Source organism: Pinus tabuliformis, chromosome 5_1, assembly GCF_031772625.1.
Source record: "Pinus tabuliformis cultivar Carrire ecotype Pingquan chromosome 5_1, CPIR1, whole genome shotgun sequence".
Taxonomy (NCBI): Eukaryota; Viridiplantae; Streptophyta; class Pinopsida; order Pinales; family Pinaceae; genus Pinus; species Pinus tabuliformis.
The window spans coordinates 145,823,721-145,845,378 of NC_142305.1; the positions used below are offsets into that span (position 1 = coordinate 145,823,721).

The 21,658-nt window shown below is 33.1% G+C and overlaps 1 protein-coding gene and 1 pseudogene across 1 annotated transcript; both read right to left on the reverse strand.

Moving 5' to 3' along the window:
* Nucleotides 1-2,072: 2,072 nt before the first annotated feature.
* On the reverse strand, nt 2,073-2,917 carry LOC149163840 (L-ascorbate oxidase pseudogene; annotated as a pseudogene).
* Nucleotides 2,918-7,694: 4,777 nt separating this feature from the next.
* On the reverse strand, nt 7,695-10,317 carry LOC149163841 (L-ascorbate oxidase-like). Its single transcript, XM_089430818.1, has 5 exons — nt 9,719-10,317; nt 9,493-9,585; nt 9,209-9,415; nt 8,930-9,103; nt 7,695-8,841 (listed from the first exon to the last, which is right to left on the reverse strand). The coding sequence occupies exons 1-5, from the start codon at nt 10,007-10,009 to the stop codon at nt 7,882-7,884; spliced, it is 1,725 nt and encodes a 574-aa protein (XP_089286944.1). The 5' UTR covers nt 10,010-10,317; the 3' UTR covers nt 7,695-7,881.
* Nucleotides 10,318-21,658: the final 11,341 nt, after the last annotated feature.

Consider the following 21,658-nt stretch of genomic DNA (forward strand, 5'->3'; position numbering starts at 1 on the left):
CCATGGTCCAATGTCGCTTTGTGACAAAGATTGTCTCCAAATGAAAATCAACCATGGTCCAATGTCGCTTTGTGACAAAGCTTGTTTTGAAATGAAAATCAACCATGGTCAACTATGGTCCAATGTCACATTGTGACAAATATTGTCTTAATACGAAAATCAACCATAGTCCAACGTCACATTGTGATAAAGATTCTCTCAATCTGAAAATCAATCATGGTAAACCATGGTCAAACGTTGCATTGTGACAAAGATTGTCGTGATATCAAATTCAACCATGGTTAACGATGGTCAACCATGTTTGTTATAGGGTTTATAATATTTATCTTACGGTTTATGAACCTTGGGTTTATAATATTATTCCCTTGGGTTTAATATTTGGTATTAATCCCTTTGGTTTATTAGTGTCTTGGATTTATAATGTCAATACCTTGTGTTTATTAATATAATTGTTCATATTTCTAGAGAATAATATTTTTGATAGGGTTTATAATATTAATCCTAGGTGTTAATACAAATCTCTCGAATTTATAATCCATTAAGTTTATAATATAAATTCCTTGGGTTTATAGTATTTATCTTAAGATTTATATACCTTGGGTTTGCAATATTAATACTTAGGGTTTATAATACCAATCCCTTGCATTTATTATCAATATTTATAATATAATGATAATAATATTTTATAATATAATTATTATTATATTAATATATTTATTAATATCAATAGCGTATATCAACCACATTTAAAAATATGGTTAATATTATTAATTATTAACCATTATAATTATTAATAATTTATAATTATTACAACAACAAAAAAAATTAAGACAAGTTTTCTGCAATAATCACATTAAAATTCATTTGTAAACACGTTCCATCCAGTATGGTTCATTTTGATATAAATCACAAAATCCTTAATTCAATTATTAAAATTTTTATTATTATTGATAATTAATACTTAATAATTTTTAATTACTTATAATTATTAATATTTTCTAATTATTATAATTATTTATGATTAATTATTATTATTTTAATTCTTAATATTTATATTAAAATTAATATTATTTTTAATATTAATATTAATATTATTTATTTATTGGTTAATAATAATAATAATAATATATAATTTTTACATAATAATAAAATTATTAATATTAATATTTATAAATAAATAATAATAAATATGGTTGAGATAAGTGTGTTTGTATTTATCAATCTCATTTATTAATATGATTGCGTTAATATGGTCCCGTAGATATGAACGATGCACATCCCAAGTTTACTCTCAAAAGTACTTCCCGATAAGAATGATAAGGACAATCAAGATGGCAATATTTACACAATCTGACAACATTGCTTCTGTAAAGCTGTAGCCAAATCTTTTTTTATTTAAAATATGTACTCTATTTTTTTTTCTTTGGGGAGAACATAGATAGTACAAGTATGCCATAAGGGATACTAAATAATGTGAAATTTCAATATAAATCACAATGCATTGATTTAAGTATACATTAGGCCTGGAATTTCCCGTTCAGAACATTTTTTTTAATATTTATTTGATAGCTAAAAGAAATTTTGAAATGTCAAGAGTGACATGTACACAAAATTTAAAACGTTTTATTTAAGTTGTTATTCTTATTATTATTTCTCGAGAGATTGGTTAGAAGTTAGATTCTTATAAACACAAATACGAATGGGAAAAAAATTTGGAATAGTGACATTATCTGGTCAGACTTAATTAACATATATTTTATAAGAAAAAAATTACATATATTTTATAAAAAAAAAATTAGTGTCTCAGAGCTAGAATACTGAGTAATCTTATATCCTTTTATTAGAATAATTACCTTCACCTTCAAGCCTATTTCGCAATTGTCATGAACAATTTGGACAAAAAAATTTGACCCTCAAGCATTTGCATTTACTTAAATTATAAAGTTACAGTCATAAAAAAACACAAAAACGGGTCATCAAATTTCCATTTCACAGTCAAGCTAAAATTGAAATTCCAGGTCTTCACAGGCAACATAAAACGCAGCATAAATTTGAAATTCCAGGCCTGTGGATCAGTAATGCATCATCATGTTAAGGGTCAGGCCGCATCCCATGGCGGAATGAGGCAACCTTCCTACTCTCTCAGTACCTTCGGCGAACATCACCCCCATTCCCATGAAAAAATGGACCTCCAAATGGCAGTGAAAAGCCCACACTCCCGGATTGTCTGCCTTGAACCGCAGCGCAGTCCATCCGTAAGGAAATAGCGCCACTGTGTTACGAAGCGGAGGATTCACCAAGTTGTATTTCTTTGGATCTTCTAGGGGATCGAACGCGCCCTCGCCATAGCCGAGAATCCAGAAATCATGACCGTGCAGGTGCCATGGATGGATCTCAGAATGATTTGCAGTGAGTGTGTTTAGCGCGAATACGTACACGCCATTGCCTTCAACAGCATTTGGATTGGTTGGAGGGATACTGATGTTGTAGTGTCGCGGATGGTAGGCGTCAGGAGGAGGCGTGGTGTCGTAAGCGCCATGAATTTTGTATTTCATGGCGGCTAGGTATGGCGTGGAGGAGGAACCAGCGATATGTTGTTGATAGCCCATTTTACAAATCCATTGATCTTGTTCTGAGTGTTCAGCAAGATCAACTGTCTGGTGGGTTTCATAGGGGGAGGCTCTTCGTGTCCGGTGAGGGCCACAAACTTCTTGGCCAGCGACTTACTATAGGCATAATCATTCCAGAGTGGGCTCGGAGGAGGCGTCGTGGTGGGTGGGGAGATAGTTGAGGATGGCCAGACCCGTAGTCGTATTGGGCTGCCGCCCTCTCACATTCACAGCTGCCCAATAGTTTTTGGTGGGATCCTAATCAGCCTTTATCAAATCGAGTATGATTTTCCGGAGTATACATTCATATTTTCCAGTTCCACCGGTTCCGATTGTGAAAAATAATGACAAAGATTGTCACAATATGAAAATCAATCATGGTCAACCATGGTTCAATGTTGTATTGTAATATGAATATCAATCATGGTTAACCATGGTCCAACTTCGCATTGTGATAAAGATTGTGTCAATATGAAAATCAACCAAGGTCAACCATGCTTATTTTTAGGTTTTATAATATTTATCTTAGGGTTTATATACCTTGGGTTTATAATATTAATCCTTTGGGATTAATATTATTCCCTCGGGTTTATAATGCCTTAGGTTTTTAGTATTATTAGTACCTTGGGTTTAAAATATCAAGCCCTTGGGTTTATTAATCTAAGGGTTTAAGGTCCAACATCACATTGTGACAAAGATTATCTCAATATGAAAATCAACTATGGTAAACCATCGTATACCATGGTCAATCATCGTCTATTGTGGTCAACCATAATCCAGTATTGCATTATGACAAAAATTGTCTTAATATGTAAATCAACCATGGTCAACCATGGTCACATTGTGACAAAGATTGTCTCATGGTCCAACGTCACATTGTGACAACCATGGTCATCCATGGTCCAAAGTCACATTGTGACAAATATTGTCTCAATATGAAAATCATCCATGGTCAGCATGGTCAATCATGTTGAACCATGGTCAACCATGGTCCAACGCTGCACTGTGACAAATATTATCTCACTTATGAAAATAAATCATGTTCAACCATGGTCCAACGTCGCATTATGACAAATATTGTCTCAATATCAAAATCAATGATGGTTAACCATGTTTGATGATGGTCAACCATGATCAACCATGGTCCAATGTCGCTTTGTGACAAAGCTTGTCTCCAAATGAAAATCAACCATGGTCCAACGTCGTTTTATGACAAAGCTTGTCTCTAAATGAAGATCAACCATGGTCAACTATGGTCCAATGTCACATTGTGACAAATATTGTCTTAATACGAAAATCAACCATGGTCCAACATCACATTGTGACAAAGATTCTCTCAATATGAAAATCAATCATGGTAAACCATGGTCAAACGTTGCATTGTGACAAAGATTGTCGTGGTATCAAAATCAACCATGGTTAACCATGGTCAACCATGTTTGTTATAGGGCTTATAATATTGATCTTACGGTTTATAAACCTTGGGTTTATAATATTATTCTCATGGGTTTAATATTTAGTATTAATCCCTTTGGTTTATTAGTGTCTTGGATTTATAATGTCAATCCCTTGTGTTTATTAATATAAGTGTTCATATTTCTAGGGAATAATATTTTTGATATGGTTTATAATATTAATCCTAGGGTTTAATACAAATCTCTCGGATTTATAATCCATTAAGTTTATAATATAAATTCCTTGGGTTTATAGTATTTATCTTAGGATTTATATACCTTGGGTTTGCAATATTAATACTTAGGGTTTTATAATATCAATCCCTTGCGTTTATTATCAATATTTATAATATAATGATAATAATATTGTATAATATAATGATTATTATATTTATATATTTATTAATATCAATAGCGTATATCAACCACATTTAAAAATATGGTTAGTATTATTAATTATTAACCATTATAATTATTAATAATTTATAATTATTACAACAACAAAAAAATTAAGACAAGTTTTATGCAATAATCACATCAAAATTCATTTGTAAACACGTTCCATCTAGTATGGTTCATCTTGATATAGATCACAGAAGCCTTAATTCAATTATTAAAATTTTTATTATTATTGATAATTAATACTTAATAATTTTTAATTTTTAATTACTTATAATTATTAATATTTTTTAATTATAATAATTATTTGTGATTAATTATTGATATTTTAATTCTTAATATTAATATTAATATTTATATTATTTTTAATATTAATATTAATATTATTTATTTATTGGTTAATAATAATAATAATATATAGTTTTTATATAATAATAAAATTATTAATGTTAATATTTATAAATAAATAATAATAAATATGGTTGAGATAAGTGTGTTTGTATTTATCAATCTCATTTATTAATATCTCATTTATTAATATGATTGCGTTAATATTATATATACAATATTGCGAGAGCAAGTGCTATTTCGTAGACTATTGCAACATTAATGTGGCCTGACATGGGGTCGATATAAGACATTACAACACGCCGCTCTTTTTTTTTTCTCTCTCATCACCGCGCGGCGTGTTGTAATGTCTTATATCAGGCCACATTAATGTTGCAATAGTCTACAAAATAGCACTTGCCATATTGCGAGTCCTAAAATTTGATTATATAAAATATATTACAACTAAAAAATAAAAATTAGAAAAAACAAGGATGTAACCCAAAAAAAATGGTAAGCCCAAGGAAGTCCCTACCATCAAACAACCTGCATTGATAATCATTGAGTAACCTTGGAAGGCTAATGCTAAGTCCACCTTTAAACTCCAAGTTGTCTAGTGAAAGCTGCATAAACTGGCCCCGTGACCCTAGTTGGCCCCGTGTTATCGGTATAAACTTTTCTATGGCCTACCGTGCCCCATAAAACTAGACATTCTTCTATGTTTCCAACTAGGTGGGATTTAGGCTTTTATATTTATCATCAGTCTTATATGTTTGGGCCAATAAAACTTTGACATTCTTTTATGTTCCCAAATAGATGGTATTTGGGCTTTTATTTTTATCATTAGTTTTATATGTTTTTTCTTGAGAGCCAAGTAGATCCTAATATTTAAAACAACTAAAATAAACTAGATAGTTGTCTTTGTGCTATGTACACACATGGCTGACCCTAATATTGCATGTTTTCTGTCAAGGAGGTTCACAACACATGTAAACCACTCTTTTCCCACAAACTTTTAGCGGTTACATGGTATCAATTTTTTTTCATTTATTTCGTTTGCCTTCTGGTGCAATATTCACCAATGAAATTTCTGAAACAATGGTCAAATTATAATTAATTTCTCTAACTCTTATGCCCATTTTAATCATTTTAACGCATAACGTTGACAAGTATAGGGAGTTTTATTTTAACCATTTTAACGCATAACGTTGACCAGAATAGAAAGTTTTTAACGCATAATGTTGACCACTATATTAAGTATATTTAACGCCTGAGCAGAACCATGGGAACAGGATGCTGCATCAGGCCAAGAGCTAAGGAGCCTATCATTGGGCATTAAATGCCCCGCACATGCGCTTTCGATAGCTCGATAAAATATACGCTATTATTTTTTATTTATCTAATTACCTGGGTGTGTTATCGAGGGTGCATGTAGTCGGAAGCTTATTATTGGGCATTAAATGCTCAGCACATGCGTTTTCGATAGCCACATAAGATACACACTATTATTTTTTATTTTAACATGTGTTATCCAGAGTGTATATAACCAGACATTTAATGCCAAATAATAAGCTAGTTAGCTCTTGCCCTCCATCAGGCTTATATTGACGGAGTTGTCTATAATGCGACTTTTTGAGATTCCGGTGACGGAATCCGGCGGAAGAAATTGAGATGAAATCATGATTTGTTGCAGTTAAAATGGTTTTTTAACTGCATATTCGGATTCAGCACCCTGAAAAACCCCTGGGACGGTTTCATTGTGCAGAAATTAGCTATCAAACTTGGATTCCAATAAATTACTGCCGGATTTTCACCGGAAAAAATCGCCGGAAAGGCTTTCAAAAAGTCGCGTTAAAGACTACTCCTATATTGACGGGACAAAACCAAGGCTTATATTGACGGGACAAAACCGTGGCAGCTGGAAGTCAGGAAACGGTGGGAGACCGCGATGGTAAAGGTTGCCGGAAATGGCACACTTGTGACCACCAAGAAAGTGATTCAGACGTCGAGGCAGCCAGAAAGTCGCCTCGTCAGGCTACTCCATTTCTGTCAGGCTACTCAGACCGTATTCCAGATTATATCACCACGTGACTTCTACTACGTACCATACGCCGACAGTGAAGTCTCTCGAGTTCCTTTAAATTTTGGTTGACGATAATTATTTTATTGATCGACAAATCACTCTGTAACCAACAATTGACCCTTAAATTCCAAATTCCATCCCTTCAGCTCTGCTTACTATCCAAATAAGCCAAATTCCATCCCTTCAGCTCTACTTACTATCCAAGTAAGCAGACCGGAAAATGTAGATATGAACGATGCACATCCCAAGTTTACTCTCAAAAGTACTTCCCGATAAGAATGATAAGCACAAGCAAGATGGCAATATTTACACAATCTGACAACGTTGCTTCTGTAAAGCTGTAGCCAAATCTTTTTTTATTTAAAATCTGTACTCTATTTTTTTTTTCATTGGGGAGAACATAGATAGTACAGGTATGCCATAAGGGATACTAAATAATGTGAAATTTCAATATAAATCACAATGCATTGATTTAAGCATACATTATGCCTGGAATTTCCCGTTCAGAACTTTTTTTTTTCTAATATTTATTTGATACCTAAAAGAAATTTTGAAATGTCAAGAGTGACATGTACACAAAATTTAAAACGTTTTATTTAAGTTGTTATTCTTATTATTATTTCTTGAGAGATTGGTTAGAAGTTAGATTCTAAAAAATTGGAATAGCGACATTATCTGGTCAGACTTAATTAACATATAGGAAAAAAATTACATATATTTTATCAAAAAAAAATTAGTGTCTTAGAGCTAGAATACTGAGTAATCTTATATCTTTTTATTAGAATAATTACCTTCACCTTCAAGCCTATTTCGCAATTGTCATGAACAATTTGCACAGAAAAATTTGACCCTCAAGCATTTGCATTTACTTAAATTATAAAGTTACAGTCATAAAAAACACAAAAACGGGTCATCAAATTTCCATTTCACAGTGAAGCTAAAATTGAAATTCCAGGTCTTCACAAGCAACATAAGACGCAGCATAAATTTGAAATTCCAGGCCTGTGGATCAGTAATGCATCATCATGTTAAGGGCCAGGCCGCATCCCATGGCGGAACGAGGCAACCTTCCTACTCTCTCAGTACCTTCGGCAAACATCACCCCCATTCCCATGAAAAAATGGGCCTCCAAATGGCAGTGAAAAGCCCACACTCCCGGATTGTCTGCCTTGAACCGCAGCGCAGTCCATCCGTAAGGAAACAGCGCCACCGAGTTACGAAGCGGAGGATTCACCAAGTTGTATTTCTTGGGATCCTCTCGAGGATCGAACACACCATCGCCATAGCCGAGAATCCAGAAATCATGACCGTGCAGGTGCCATGGATGAATCTCAGAGTGATTTGCGCTGAGTGTGTTTGCATTCTGGAGAATCACGTCTACCACAGAGTTCAGCGCGAATACGTACACGCCATTGCCTTCAATAGCATTTGGATTGGTTGGAGGGATACTGATGTTGTAGTCTCGGGGATGGTAAGCGTCAGGAGGCGGCGTGGCGTCGTAAGCGCCATGAATTTTGTATTTCATGGCGGCTAGGTATGGCGTGGGAGGAGGAACCAGCGATATGTTGTTGATGGCCCATTTTACAAATCCATTGATCTTGTTCTGAGTGTTTAGCAAGATCAACTGTCTGGTGGGTTTCATAGGGGGAGGCTCTTCGTGTCCGGTGAGGGCCACAAACTTCTTGGCGAGCGACTTACTATAGGCATAATCGTTCCAGACAGGGCTCGGAGGAGGTGGCGTGGTGGGTAGCTTGGTAGAGAGATTGGGGAGATAGTTGAGGATGGCCAGACCAGAAGTCGTATTGGGCTGCCGCCCTCTCACATTCACTGCTGCCCAATAGTTTTTGGTGGGATCCTGATCGGCCTTTATCAAAACCGAGTATGATTCTCCAGAGTACACATCCAGATTCTCCAGTTCCACCGGTTCCACGTAGTGGCCGTCCGCTTCCACAGCGGTCATCTTGTGGCCCTGAAAAACGGGGAAGAGAGAGTTAAATGATCATTTTACGAATTAATTAAGTTGAAATAACGTAGGATCCATGATTGCGTTATTTGACCTGAATCAAAAAATTGAGGGCCGATAAGGACGCTACGCTGGCGATGCGCAGGCGGTAGGTAATGCCAGGTTTTACCGGTAGAATGTAGGCCGAACATTGGCTGCTGGTAGCGTTGCAAGTTTTACTGCTGCCTGCCGAGCATTTGTATTTTCCTCGGCCCTCCATCAGAAGAGACTGCAATATCATTCCAGAAATTGACGTTTATTATTTGAGTTTCAATCAATCGGAATTTCAAACCGGAGTATCTGGATGAAAAGGAAACGGCAACGATAGATATACCTTAGGTTCCCCAACCCAGACGAAAGGATTGGATGAGAGACCCGCGGCTTGTTGGTAAGTGCTAGTATGCCACCAGTCATTGAGGATGATGCTCAGTTCCCCATCATACACGAAGGGCTCTGTTTTTGCGGAGTCAACTATCAAAGAGCCATACAAACCAGCCGAACGCTGCAGACCGTAGTGGCCATGATAGAAATATGTGCCAGGCTGCATACATAATTACATTAGGTCACTGTCTTCTAATTACAGAATCCCAACATGAAAAGAAAATGTGTTAAACATACTCTGTCAACAACGTATCTGTAAATATATGTCTCGTCCGGTAGGATCGCACATTGAGACATGGATGCAGTTCCGTCGTTCCACGGAGTTCCGATCTGAAGCACATGAGCATTCCTATCAGAACTATTATGTATTATAAGAGCATATATGGTGGGTACAGAAAGAAAGAATGAATCTATCATAATGAGAATTAGGTCTGAAATTACGTGGATTGAGAGCGAATGGTACCTGGCGAATTCCATGCCAATGAATGACAACATTTTCAGTGGGCATCTTGTTCTCTATTTCAACAACAACGGTGTCTCCTTCCCGAGCTCTGATCGTCGGACCCGGATACTGCCCGTTAATGGAGATGATCGTTGTTTGCATACAATCAGGAGACCAGTTTTGGTAACCGAGCTTCCATTTATGGTGATGGACCGTCGCCTCAGAGACAGGTGCCATAGCCAAAATCACCACGATCGCAAACAGAAACCAGGTTACCCGGCTGAACAAGTGTGAATCTCCCGAGTCCATCATTTCACAGTTCTAAAATTGATGTCTCAGGCTAGGGCCGACTTCACCAATGCACTAGGCCGAGTCTCAAATCTCAGCTTAGAAATCACGCTATATAAGCCTGCAAACAGCAGCAGGCTTAGCTGAATGCTTTACTGATCTCTGCAAACAAATGTTTGCAGGCCGTATGAACTGATCACATTCCAGGCTCTACCATATAGGTGGGCTTATATAGGCTTTACAGCTATGAAAGAGCCCTTCACCAATTTACTAGGCCGAGTTTCAAATCTCAGCTTAGAAATCACGCTATGTAAGCCTGCAAACAGCAGCAGGCTTAGCTAAATGCTTAACTGATCTCTGCAGATAAATGTTTGCAGGCCTTATGAACTGATCACATTCCAGGCTCTACCATATAGGTGGGCTTATATAGGCTTTACAGCTATGAAAGAGCCCATTTCTTTCTTGGATGCCATGCATTGAACCTTTGGGAAGACTCCTCGTGCTGAAGAGTTGAGCTCCACCTAAGAAGACCTTTACAAACCTGAGGTTAACTAACCAACGGAGACGTGTGGATTGACCATATTTGCCTTGTGTGGATTGATCATATTTGACTTGTGTGGACTGATCATATTTGTTTTCCCTGTAATGGCTTGTGTGGATTGATCATATTTCCACAGGTGGTTAAATAAAGTTGAAAATGATTAAAAGCTCTGGTGTCTCACCCGCTCGTGTTGAAATGAGCCGAATGCCTGCTGTGACAGTTGTACTTCACAGCACCAAATGGGCCCTATATACATTCCATACTTACTTTAAACCATCGCTGAATTTGGTCGATCAAATCGTAAAGAAAAATGATGATGAACTAATTAATTCGTTTTAATATCCTTGAAGCTTTCCAATTCCGCCGCAATTTTTATTGATAGTATTACTTATGCTTTTTCGCTGAATTTGGTCGATCAAATCGTAAAGAAAAATGATGATGAACTAATTAATTCGTTTTAATATCCTTGAAGCTTTCCAATTCCGCCGCAATTTTTATTGATAGTATTACTTATGCTTTTTATCTTCGGCCTTTCTTTATGTTTTTTCTTTTTTTCTTCTTCTTCGTAATATAGTGATAAGTCTTTTGAATTTTTTAAAGGTTAGATCCGCATTTTGATGGTATTATTTTTTAAAAATAGTTATAACATAAAGGTATTTTTTATATTTTATTGGTTAATTAATCATTTATTTAAATTTTTTATTTTCTTTATAGTTCTACTATTTATTTGTTTCACTAACTTAAATTGGCATAAAATTAAATTTTAGATAATGTATATTGTTCGTCAATATTAAAATCAAATTAGTAATTACTATCATCAATACATATATAAAAATAATATTATTTGATAACTTGTAATATGAAATGTTGAAATTAAATAATATTAAATTTCATTGTATTATAATAGTAAATTTGTCAATTATATAAATCATATTTGGAATCATTTGTAACAATTAGTCCAAAAAAAATGTATTGTAATCACCAAAGCTCATTATTATAGGAATTTAAACAATGTTTTAATATCAATGAATGCTTTCAGATTTGTCAATTAAACATTTGCTCAAAAAACTAAATTATTAATATTAATCATTTGAAATCAATCAACAAATAAACATCATTACTGTTGCTACATTTTTTATGTTGTATGGATAGATTTGATAGAGGCTATGCAAGTTTCTTGTGCCAATGAATATAATATAGGTTGATTTGGTTATAAGATTCTCTCCATCTATCCAAAGAAATACAATCAAATTTTTGGTAAAAGTCAACTATGTTGGGAACTCATAATTGCACAAACTAATAGTGTTTAGCTAACAATTTCATCTAATTATTAACCAAGAGATTGTTGGACAAAGGAAAAGAATGTAGTATGAGATTCACAGACACATTTCCTCAATTTTATTTACCTCAAAGATAACTTTCAATTTTCAAACAAACTTCTTATTCCAAGTCCCTCATGCTTGCTACCACCTTCATCACTTCCTCTCAAGCTCAATCTCTCTTGTTCTACTCCCCTTGTCTTCTCTATAGGTTCCATTTGAAGGCCAACCATCAAAATGATTCATCTCATTTTCCAAGTGAAAAGTAGTTTTAAACTTTTTATTCAATTTTGAAAAATTGAATTTTCTTATTACAAAGCTAAAAAGAAAGATTATTAAAAATATTCATTTTGGATCACACTTCCCCATTTACAAGCTTTTGGTTCATGGAAAACTCAAGTCTCTTCAATCTCCTTCTCCCATGCTTCTACATGCCTCACTCATTTGTTACCATCAAACAATCTTTGACAAATCTACAAGAAATGGGGCCTCCATTGTAGCATGGAAGATAAGAGTGGAATAAGAGATACCTTTTATAGGAGACTATTGTCCATCTTATGGCTGGAGATGGAATTCATTACCAAAATAGGTCATTGGACAACAACAATTATTCCTTGGGTTATAGGTGAAGAAATATTCTTTTTCCTTTTGAACTTACTCTTCAAACATTCTTCTTGGATATTTGGTTCTCAAGGTTGAAGTTCCTAGTGAAGTATCCAATATTTTTGGCTCCCAATGTCCAATCAATCTATATTATTTGAGAATAGTTACTCCATGGATTATTTGGCCTTCAAGTGTTCCAACAATTACTAGCTTTATAATCTATTTTCTAGCTTTATAATCTATTTTCTTCATAAACAAACCAAAGATACTTTGTCATACATTTTTATTTGTCGTGTTGATTTCTAACTTGGCTTCTTAATCCCTCTAAGTGTTGAAATAGATTTGGGTGTAAAAATTATTCATTTTTCTCCCTTCTTCCATTCTTCTACAAGGAGATTTGGGTGGTTTGCTTCACACTTCTTTACCAATTGCTTTTTCCTCCTAGAAAATGGATTCCTTTTTAATTCATCTTGGCTTGAAAAGGTTGGCTTGTTTGCTTCTTTTCCATTGAATCTTAGGCCTTCATACATGAGTCTCTATTGAGCTATAATGTGAATCATAATCCATTGGCCTTTGAAACCTAATCGCCTCAAAAACTTTGAACCGATGCCTCTAGTATGCTTTTCAAAATTACTTGAAATGGCTCTTTCGGTAAGCTCTTGGAAGGTGAATTTACAATTCTTGATTTCATCATGGTGCTATATTTTGTAGTGGAAATGGAAGGGGCTTACTTGGTCTCCTGGACTATTACTTGTAGCTTCTTCACTGCCTTTTCCTTTCTTGTCAAATCTTGCTATATTTTGAAATAGTTACTTTTGTGAAGTCAAAGACAGAGAAACATTAGGAAGAAAAAGAAGTCAAGAAATTTAAAATTTATATTTGATGATGACAAGGTTCAAGGCAATTGGAGAGTAAGTTTTTAGATAGTAGTAAAAAAAGAAAATCAACAAATGAAATATCTAAAAAATGAAGAAGATGTTTATAACTTACAAAATCCTAAAACGAATTACAAGATAAAGAATTAGAAGAAAAGATACATTATTTTTTCTTATATAGTTTAGAAAGTATATTGGATATTTTAAAAGAGCATTAAACCTCATAATTTTTCTCTTACAAGTAGAAACACAATAAGAATAATGTTATAAATTGAAACACTATTCCTCGTATAAGCTAAAAAGAATGGAAATGGAAATAATTAGAAATGGAAAAGCAATTCTCAAAGATAAGTACAAAAACTACCAAAATGATAATAATACAAATATTTGATGAAATTCATATTATCTTGGAACTTAGTGAGGGCCCATGTGAACTTATATTTTAAATGAAAATAATATTATCCTACTTTTTAAAATAGGAAAACATAAAGAATTTTGTACCCATATCATAGTTGGATTTGTCTATAATTAATTAATAAGAATAATAATATAAATTGAAACATTATTCCTAGTTTAACCTAAAAAGAATGAAATGGAAATAATTAGAAATGGAAAAGCAATTATGAAGAATAAGTACAAAAACTACCAAAATGATAATAATACAATATGATGAAATACTTAGTGAGGGACCGATGTGAGCTTATATTTTAAATGAAAATAATATTATCCTACTTTTTAAAATAGGAAAACATGAAGAATTTTTTGTCCATATCATAGTTGGATTTGTCTATAATTAATTTACAAAAAGATCTTCTTGGTTGCATAGATCTTCTTGGTTGCATAGATCTTCTTAGTTGCATAACTTGCTAAATAAGAAAAAATCTTGATAAGTAGATTAGAAAAGATCTTCTTGATTGCATAGATCGTCTTACCTACCTAACTTGTTAAATAAGGAAGAATCTTAATAACTAGATGAAATAGTATGAAAATATTTTATTCTTCTATTTATTATTGATATTACTTTTCACTTTAGCCAAGATGATATTTTGTTATTTTTATATTATGTAATATTTTATCAATGTTATTAAAAAAATTCTTCTCTATTAAATTATAAAATATCTCAAACATAACACAAACATTTTTGGCAAAAATAAAAATAAAAATAACATGGCAATTTAAAAATACTAACATATAAAATATAGAAATGCAATTTAAAATACAGAAATGCAATTGAGCTAATTGAATTCTTTTGTGTGTTGCTTTAACCCTGCAATTTAAGAGAAAGATAAAGGAAGATGCCCGTAGATGACCATCCAACTAGGATGTGTTAAAGTGAGAGGTAACCATATATTTGTGTATTTAATATTGGCCATTCTTTAATAGTTGATCATATTCCATTTTTGGCTTATCTCCACCTGCCAGCCCACCATTTCAGTGTTCAAAAACCGCTGTCTCAGGGCGTGGCTGACTTCACAAATGCAAGGGGCCGTGTTGCAAATGAATGTTAATTAAACCAGATCGCTCTGTACAATTATTTCTCGTTGAAAAGGATGTTCCGGGCCGTCGCATATAAATCAACGACTCACTCAACTCAGTTAACTGGTGACATTCCGAATCATTTGATATGCTTTACACCCATGAAATCGACGAATCGTTTGACCGATGGATATGTTATATACGCGTACTCTGGGTTTAGTAAGGGGACCAGTGCCCATGGATTTGCTTCCACCGACACGTGTAATGTAAAACAACGCTCATTTCTCTCACCAAATTTTCACACTCGATAATCCAAAGTTGCCAAGCGAAGGCCTGCTGAAACACCTGGTCCTCAGCACACCACATATGTGGCGTGTCAGATTCTGTAATGGTGAGCATAGTTGAATGCCCTTGCAGAGTAGTACATTTCGAATTTAATATTCGTCGAGAGAGAGAGAGAGATCAGATGTCAGATGCTTTTGTCTTCGGTTTCAAAAAAGCATTCGTTACTTTATCCACGTTCAAATTTAGCGATATTTGCATGTTATGTACGTTGAAAGGTAGCGATATTTGGAAAGACACATTTTTCATTTTTAATTTGGCTCGGGGTGAAATTTAGCATAAAATTGTTGGTGAAATTATTACTTTTTATTATTTAGATATTTTTTAATTTGGTTTCGGGGTGAAATTTAGCATAAAATTGTTGGTGAAATTATTCTTTTTATTATTTAAATATTTAAACGCGGTTTTTAAATGGATTGAAAAAAAAAAAAAACCAAATATTTTTTTTTATAGTATTGAGATTATGTAAATTCTATTTCCAATTGTAGTATATCCCTATTAAATTTCAAGTAAATAAGAATGAAAAATATACCCAAAAAATATCAAACATTAAAAATTTATATATAATTTTCGAATATTAAATATCAATTTTCTAATAAAACACCATTAATAAATATATAAATCTTAACCATGTTTTCTTCCCCATATATATATAATTTAATAAATTTTTAAATTAAATTTTTAATTTAAAATAATTATATATATATATATATATATATATATATATATATATATATATATATAATTATATATTTAATTTAAAAAATTATTAAAATAAATTATTTTGATAATTTTATAATGTGTTTTAAAAATGGTTTTTAATTTGTTTTGATAAATAAATTCAAAATGTTGTAAAATATTTTTATTTTATTTTATTTATTTATAAATATTATAATGATGATGATGATTAATGTCCATTACCAATGTGCTCTATGGGACCTCAAGAAAAGAGAGTCTAATTGTCATTCTTCAAAATCTTGTTTCTGTGATTAAAGAGAAGGGAAAGAAGCATTCCAAGATCACTCTAGTTGGGCTCACTTAATATGTCAAGAAGATTGGAGGTGTGGCTGACGATAGCGAATTGAGAGCGGATGTGGGCAAGAGTTGGGAAATCTAAAAGGAAGTGCTTTTCATCTTCCACCTTCTTAGTATCACAAATCTGACAAACTCTATCATCCCAGGGAGTCTTGGGAGTAGACCACTGCCTAGTCTCACTCCGAAGCTCATGAGAGTTAGTTGTAATCCTAGCGATGTTCATTTTCTTCTTGGTGCTAGTCAACATAGAGAGATAGTTATGGTTATCAAGGGTGGGGTTGATCCCCTCCTTATAGTACCTTAACTTCTTTTTACCCTCCAGATCCTTAGCATCCCACATCTTGTCATTAAAACTGGAGGTAATAGTGTATTTTATATTGTCTTTGCTTAAATATTTATTATGTAAATATTTTTAATTTGGTTTTGGGGTGAAATTATTATTTTTTATTATTTAAATATTTAAAAGCGGTTTTTAAATGGATTGAAAAAACAAAAAAAACCAATTTTTTTAATAGTATTGAGATTATGTAAATTCTATAATACTAATTGTAATATATTCCTATTAAATTTCAAGTAAATTAGAATGAAAAATATATCAAAACATTAAAAATTTAAATATAATTTTCGAATATTAAATATCAATTTTCTAATATAACAATATTAATAAATATATAAATCTGAACCATGTTTTCATCCACCGTGTTATATATATATATATATAAAATTTAAATTATATATTTAATTTAAAAAATTTATTAAAATATATTATTTTGATAATTTTATAATGTGTTTTAATTATATTTAAAAATTGTTTTTAATTTGTTTTATAAATAAACTCAAAATGTTGTAAAGTAATTTTTTTGTATTTTATTTATTTATAAAAATAATAATGATAATGATAATTAATGTCTATTACCAATGTGATCTATCGGATCTCAAGAAAAGAAAGTCTAATTGTCATTCTTTAAAATCTTGTTTCTGTGATTAAAGAGTAGGGAAAGAAGTGTTCCAAGATCACTATAGTTGGGCTGGCTTAATAAGTCAAGAAGATTGGAGGTGTGGCTGATGATAGGGAATTGAGAGTGGATGTGGGCAAGAGTCGAGCAATCTAAAAGGAAGTGATTTTCATCTTCCACCTTCTTAGTATCACAAATCTGACAAATTCTATCATCCCAAGGAGTCTTGGGAGTAGACCACTGCCTAGTCTCACTCTGAAGCTCATGAGAGTTAGTTCTAATCCTAGCGATGTTCATTTTCTTCTTGGTGCTAGTCAACATAGAGAGATAATTCTGGTTATCGAGGGTGGGGTTGATCACCTCCTTATAGTACCTTAGCTTCCTTTTACCCTCCAGCTCCTTAGCATCCCACATCTTGTCCTTAAAACTGGAGGTAATAGTATCTTTGATACTGTCCTTGCTTCCCACAATGATCTCCTCCTTAATGACCCAAAGCTTGAGCCAAGACTAAGCATCATGATACCACCCACGTTTGAGGTGTAGATTGTGGTTTTGACTAAAGTTAGAAGCAATTTTTGGGAGCCTCTTGGATTCCATATTGTGAAGCTTCTTCTTATACATTAGATATTTAAACATAGTCGCACCTTAAATGGGGGACAAACCAACTTTGATCAAGAGGATAGGATAGGGAGTATTTCCCTTGATTTTGGGGTTATGGGTTATGAATTGCTTTTGGATCATCTCAATATTTCTCTATGACTCCCTGGATATACTGCACCCCCAAACTTCACATTCATATAAGATAATAGGGGTGACGAGAGTCTCAAAGAGGAACTTTTTTTACTCCAAATGTAAAGATCGACTGACTTACAATTTTTTTTCAACCTCATAATTAGCTTTCCAACCTCCAATAATTCTTTTCTCGATGCTATAATTCCAGTTGCGCTGATGAGGAAAGTATGTACCCAAATTTTTATAAGAAGAAACCTGCTCAAGACAATGCTTATCATAGACGAAACTACCATGGGTGATCTTTTTGGATTTAATGATCATGACTTTAGTCTTGTAGGTATTAACTGTCATACCCATCTTGGCGCAGTAGATATGAAGAGTCTTAAGTTTCTTGTCTAGGTCATCATGGCTCCTTGTAAGAAGAATGATATCATCAGCATAAAGGAATGATAATACCAGCGAGCTCAGTGCCTTTGCAGCCCGTAGTTTCCAAAAACTCCTCTAGTTGATCGATGTAAATACCAAAAAGGGTAGGGAAAAGGGGACAACCTTGCTTAACCCCAATATTACATTTAATATATTTAGACCACCCTTCGTTGGTCTTAAGCTTGGCAATGATAGTCTCATAGAGGCGGATCACAACAATCCTCAGTTTAGGAGGAATCATGATCTCTTCAAGCCTCGCCCAGAGCTTATCTTAGGGGACAATGTCGAAAGCTTTTCTAAAGTCCACAAAACAACAAAAGAGATCAGTTTTACTATTGTGACATTCCTTTGCGATAATCCTAAGGGTGACAAAGTGGTCGATGGTTGAGTGATGTCTCCTAAAACCAACTTTCCCTTTAGCTCTTTTACCCTGGTTCTCAAGCCAAAGGCTAAGATTTTTTTCCAGAATGAGCCCATAAAACTTGGCTAGAATGTGGCTAATCATAATGCTCTTGTAGTTAGATGGAATGCTTTTGTCCCCATTTTTTAAGATAGGCACAATAAGGCTTTGCGTCCAAAGCTTAGGAAAGCCATGCTTTACATCCAAGTTGAGAAGCTTGTGGAGATGAGGAATGAGCATAGATTTTCTCATTTTATAGATCTTAGCTTGGTAACCTTCAATATCTTTGGCTTTCCCATTAGCGAGCTTATTAATCCCAAACTCAACGTCTTCTAGAGAAAAAATATCATCCTTAATATGAGTGTTTAAGATGGTGTCCATGGTATCTGGAGAGTCATACAACTGCTTAAAATGGTTATCCCAATTTTCTAGAGAGATATAATGATTAGCTTTAATTTTATTATCACCTTCTTTTAATTATTTAAATAGAAAAGTTGCTTAAAAAAATTATTTTATTGTATAAATGTATTATTTAGAAATGATATTATTTAAAAGTATTATTTTGTTAAAGAGTAATTATATGAGATAATCTAAACTCCATAAAATCACATATTATAATTTTATATTACTTGATTTACATTAAATCATAAAGAAACAAAAGAAAATCACAAATAATAAGTAATTTGTTTGAGTTTTCCTTGAGTATTAAAATGAATTTTTTTTCCAAATTATAATATAAATTTATTTATATAAATGGATAACAATATAACCTAATTTATTATTTAAATTTTAATATTAATAAATAAAATAAAATATTATATTTTTAATACAATTATTCATTATTACTATTACTTTACATACATTTTAATTTAAAATATTTAAAATAAAAAAATTACTAAAATAAAAATGTTTTTGAAAATTATAATATAATTTTATTTATATATAATTTTGTTTTGGTAATGTGAGTCTTAACATGAGCGGCACATCTACGGCTTGAGTAGTCTTGACCCATGAGTATTTAAGTTGTCAAAATTCTCTGAGGATTGCAACTGACTTGGGCCACATCAACCCTTAGCATGGCTAATTTTTGCCTATGAGATTTCATACCAATGACCTTTCCACCACATAGTATCTTAATAGAAGACCGTCTCATCGTCTATTTTATATGCCATGGCTACGCAATCTATTTTATTTTATTTTCCTTAATTCATATGATGCTTTTTAATAGCGAAGAGAATCACATAATGACTTTATTTTTTGAATTCATTTAAAAATATTAATGATAACATTTTACATATTAGGAAACCACTATAGCATATTTCTGTACAACTCACCTTTAGTGTTGGGATGTGATCATTTAGGCAATTTAATGACCATTGTGGAATGTTGGTTGACTTAGGGGAATGTTTTTACGAGACCTCATGTCTTCTTAATATAACCAAACAATTTAAAAATATAAAAAATGGAAGTTTTATTCCTTAAATTCAAAAGAGGAGTTGTTACAAGTCTTGTTGTACAACCTTGGCTCTAGGGATGGAATTTGATGGGAAAATTGCTAATCAAATTAGTCAAAAAATTTCTTACTAGTCAACATTTTTTGTTACAATAATTAAGATTGGCACTAGACTTACAAAAATCATTAAATTTAATGTTTTAGATTTGAAATACTTGGAGATAATGCTTTCATGTTACGTTTAGAGTTGGTTTGAGATTTTGTTAAGAGAATGTCGCAACCCCATATTCTTATGTGGAATTAGTTGGATTTACTTCCAACTCTATATATGTATTATATTTGTGATTGAATGAGTGAAAAAAATATTTTATTATGCGCAATCAAATTTCTTTGTTGGTATTAGATCCTATATAGGCTAACTCCCTCACGGGAGGGCCCAAAGGAATAGGGAAAGTAGAACAGATTTTCAGTAGTGAATGCTGGGAGGCACTTTGTCTTTTTTATTTTACATGTTGAATGCTGGGAGGCACTTTGTCTTTTTTATTTTACATGTTGAATGCTGGGAGGCACTTTGTCTTTTTTATTTTACATGTTGAATGCTGGGAGGCACTTTGTCTTTTTTATTTTACATGTTGAATGCATGGCAAATTTTTTTCAACTTCTCCTTGCATTTCCGTCTTAACCTCAATGTTTCTCATTTGTTGCATGGCCTTGGAAAAAGCAACCGAAGTCCCAAAAGGCTCTTGATGATGCTTGCATACCTTTGCATGTACATATTTATTGACTCATTAGACCAAAGTCTCTCATCGTATTTTAGGATGTTAGTCACGTCTCTTATGTTGCTAAAAATTGAGGCATCGAAAATGGTTTCACTTCCCTTATCAAGCACCCTTGATGCCATCACCATCCACGGGGTAGAGGGATTGAAGTTGAGGCAAATTTGTCAAGTTTATTTTCGGGTCCAAATTCATGGTTAAAGTGAAGTTATAGATGGAACCCTTATCTCGATTGTAGATTCTCTATACCTACATACTTGGCTTTTTGGGCCCACCTCTCTCATCCTCTCTCATCGTTTACATAGACAGATGTTAGAGTTATAGTAGGAATTGTTTATTTCCAGAAAACTTTCATAGCCGAAGTCCTCTACATGTTAAATTTAAGTTGTAGTATAACAAGACTTTAAATTTTCCTAGAACATCACGGAAAATTCGACAAGATTTTGATAAAATCTTGCATAAACTTTTGTAAATCGAGGTTACAAGTGTCAAAACTTCAAGATTTTTGATGACCCAATGGTTTTATATGGTTTTGAATCCATTTCCACCATAAAAAAACATGATTCAAAACTCCTCCTTCCATATTTAAAAAAAAATATTGTCGGATTCCAGCCATTTTTTGTCGCCCAGGAAAATTTGTTGCCTTAGTAGATGACACCTCAATTTAATATATGTCCATTTTCCTTGAGTTCTGTAGTGCGGAGCTCAAGGCATGGATTAGCCAGTTATAATGCCTCTG

What these genes read in the sequence shown, in the direction of transcription:
- LOC149163841 (XM_089430818.1), bottom strand. Translation starts at nt 10,009, where the DNA reads ATGATGGACTCGGGAGATTCACACTTGTTCAGCCGGGTAACCTGGTTT. An exon ending in ACAGATACGTTGTTGACAGA is followed by an intron (nt 9,416 to 9,492) that starts GTATGTTTAACA and finishes TTATGTATGCAG; the next exon opens with CCTGGCACATATTTCTATCA. An exon ending in CCCTCAATTTTTTGATTCAG is followed by an intron (nt 8,842 to 8,929) that starts GTCAAATAACGC and finishes CCCGTTTTTCAG; the next exon opens with GGCCACAAGATGACCGCTGT.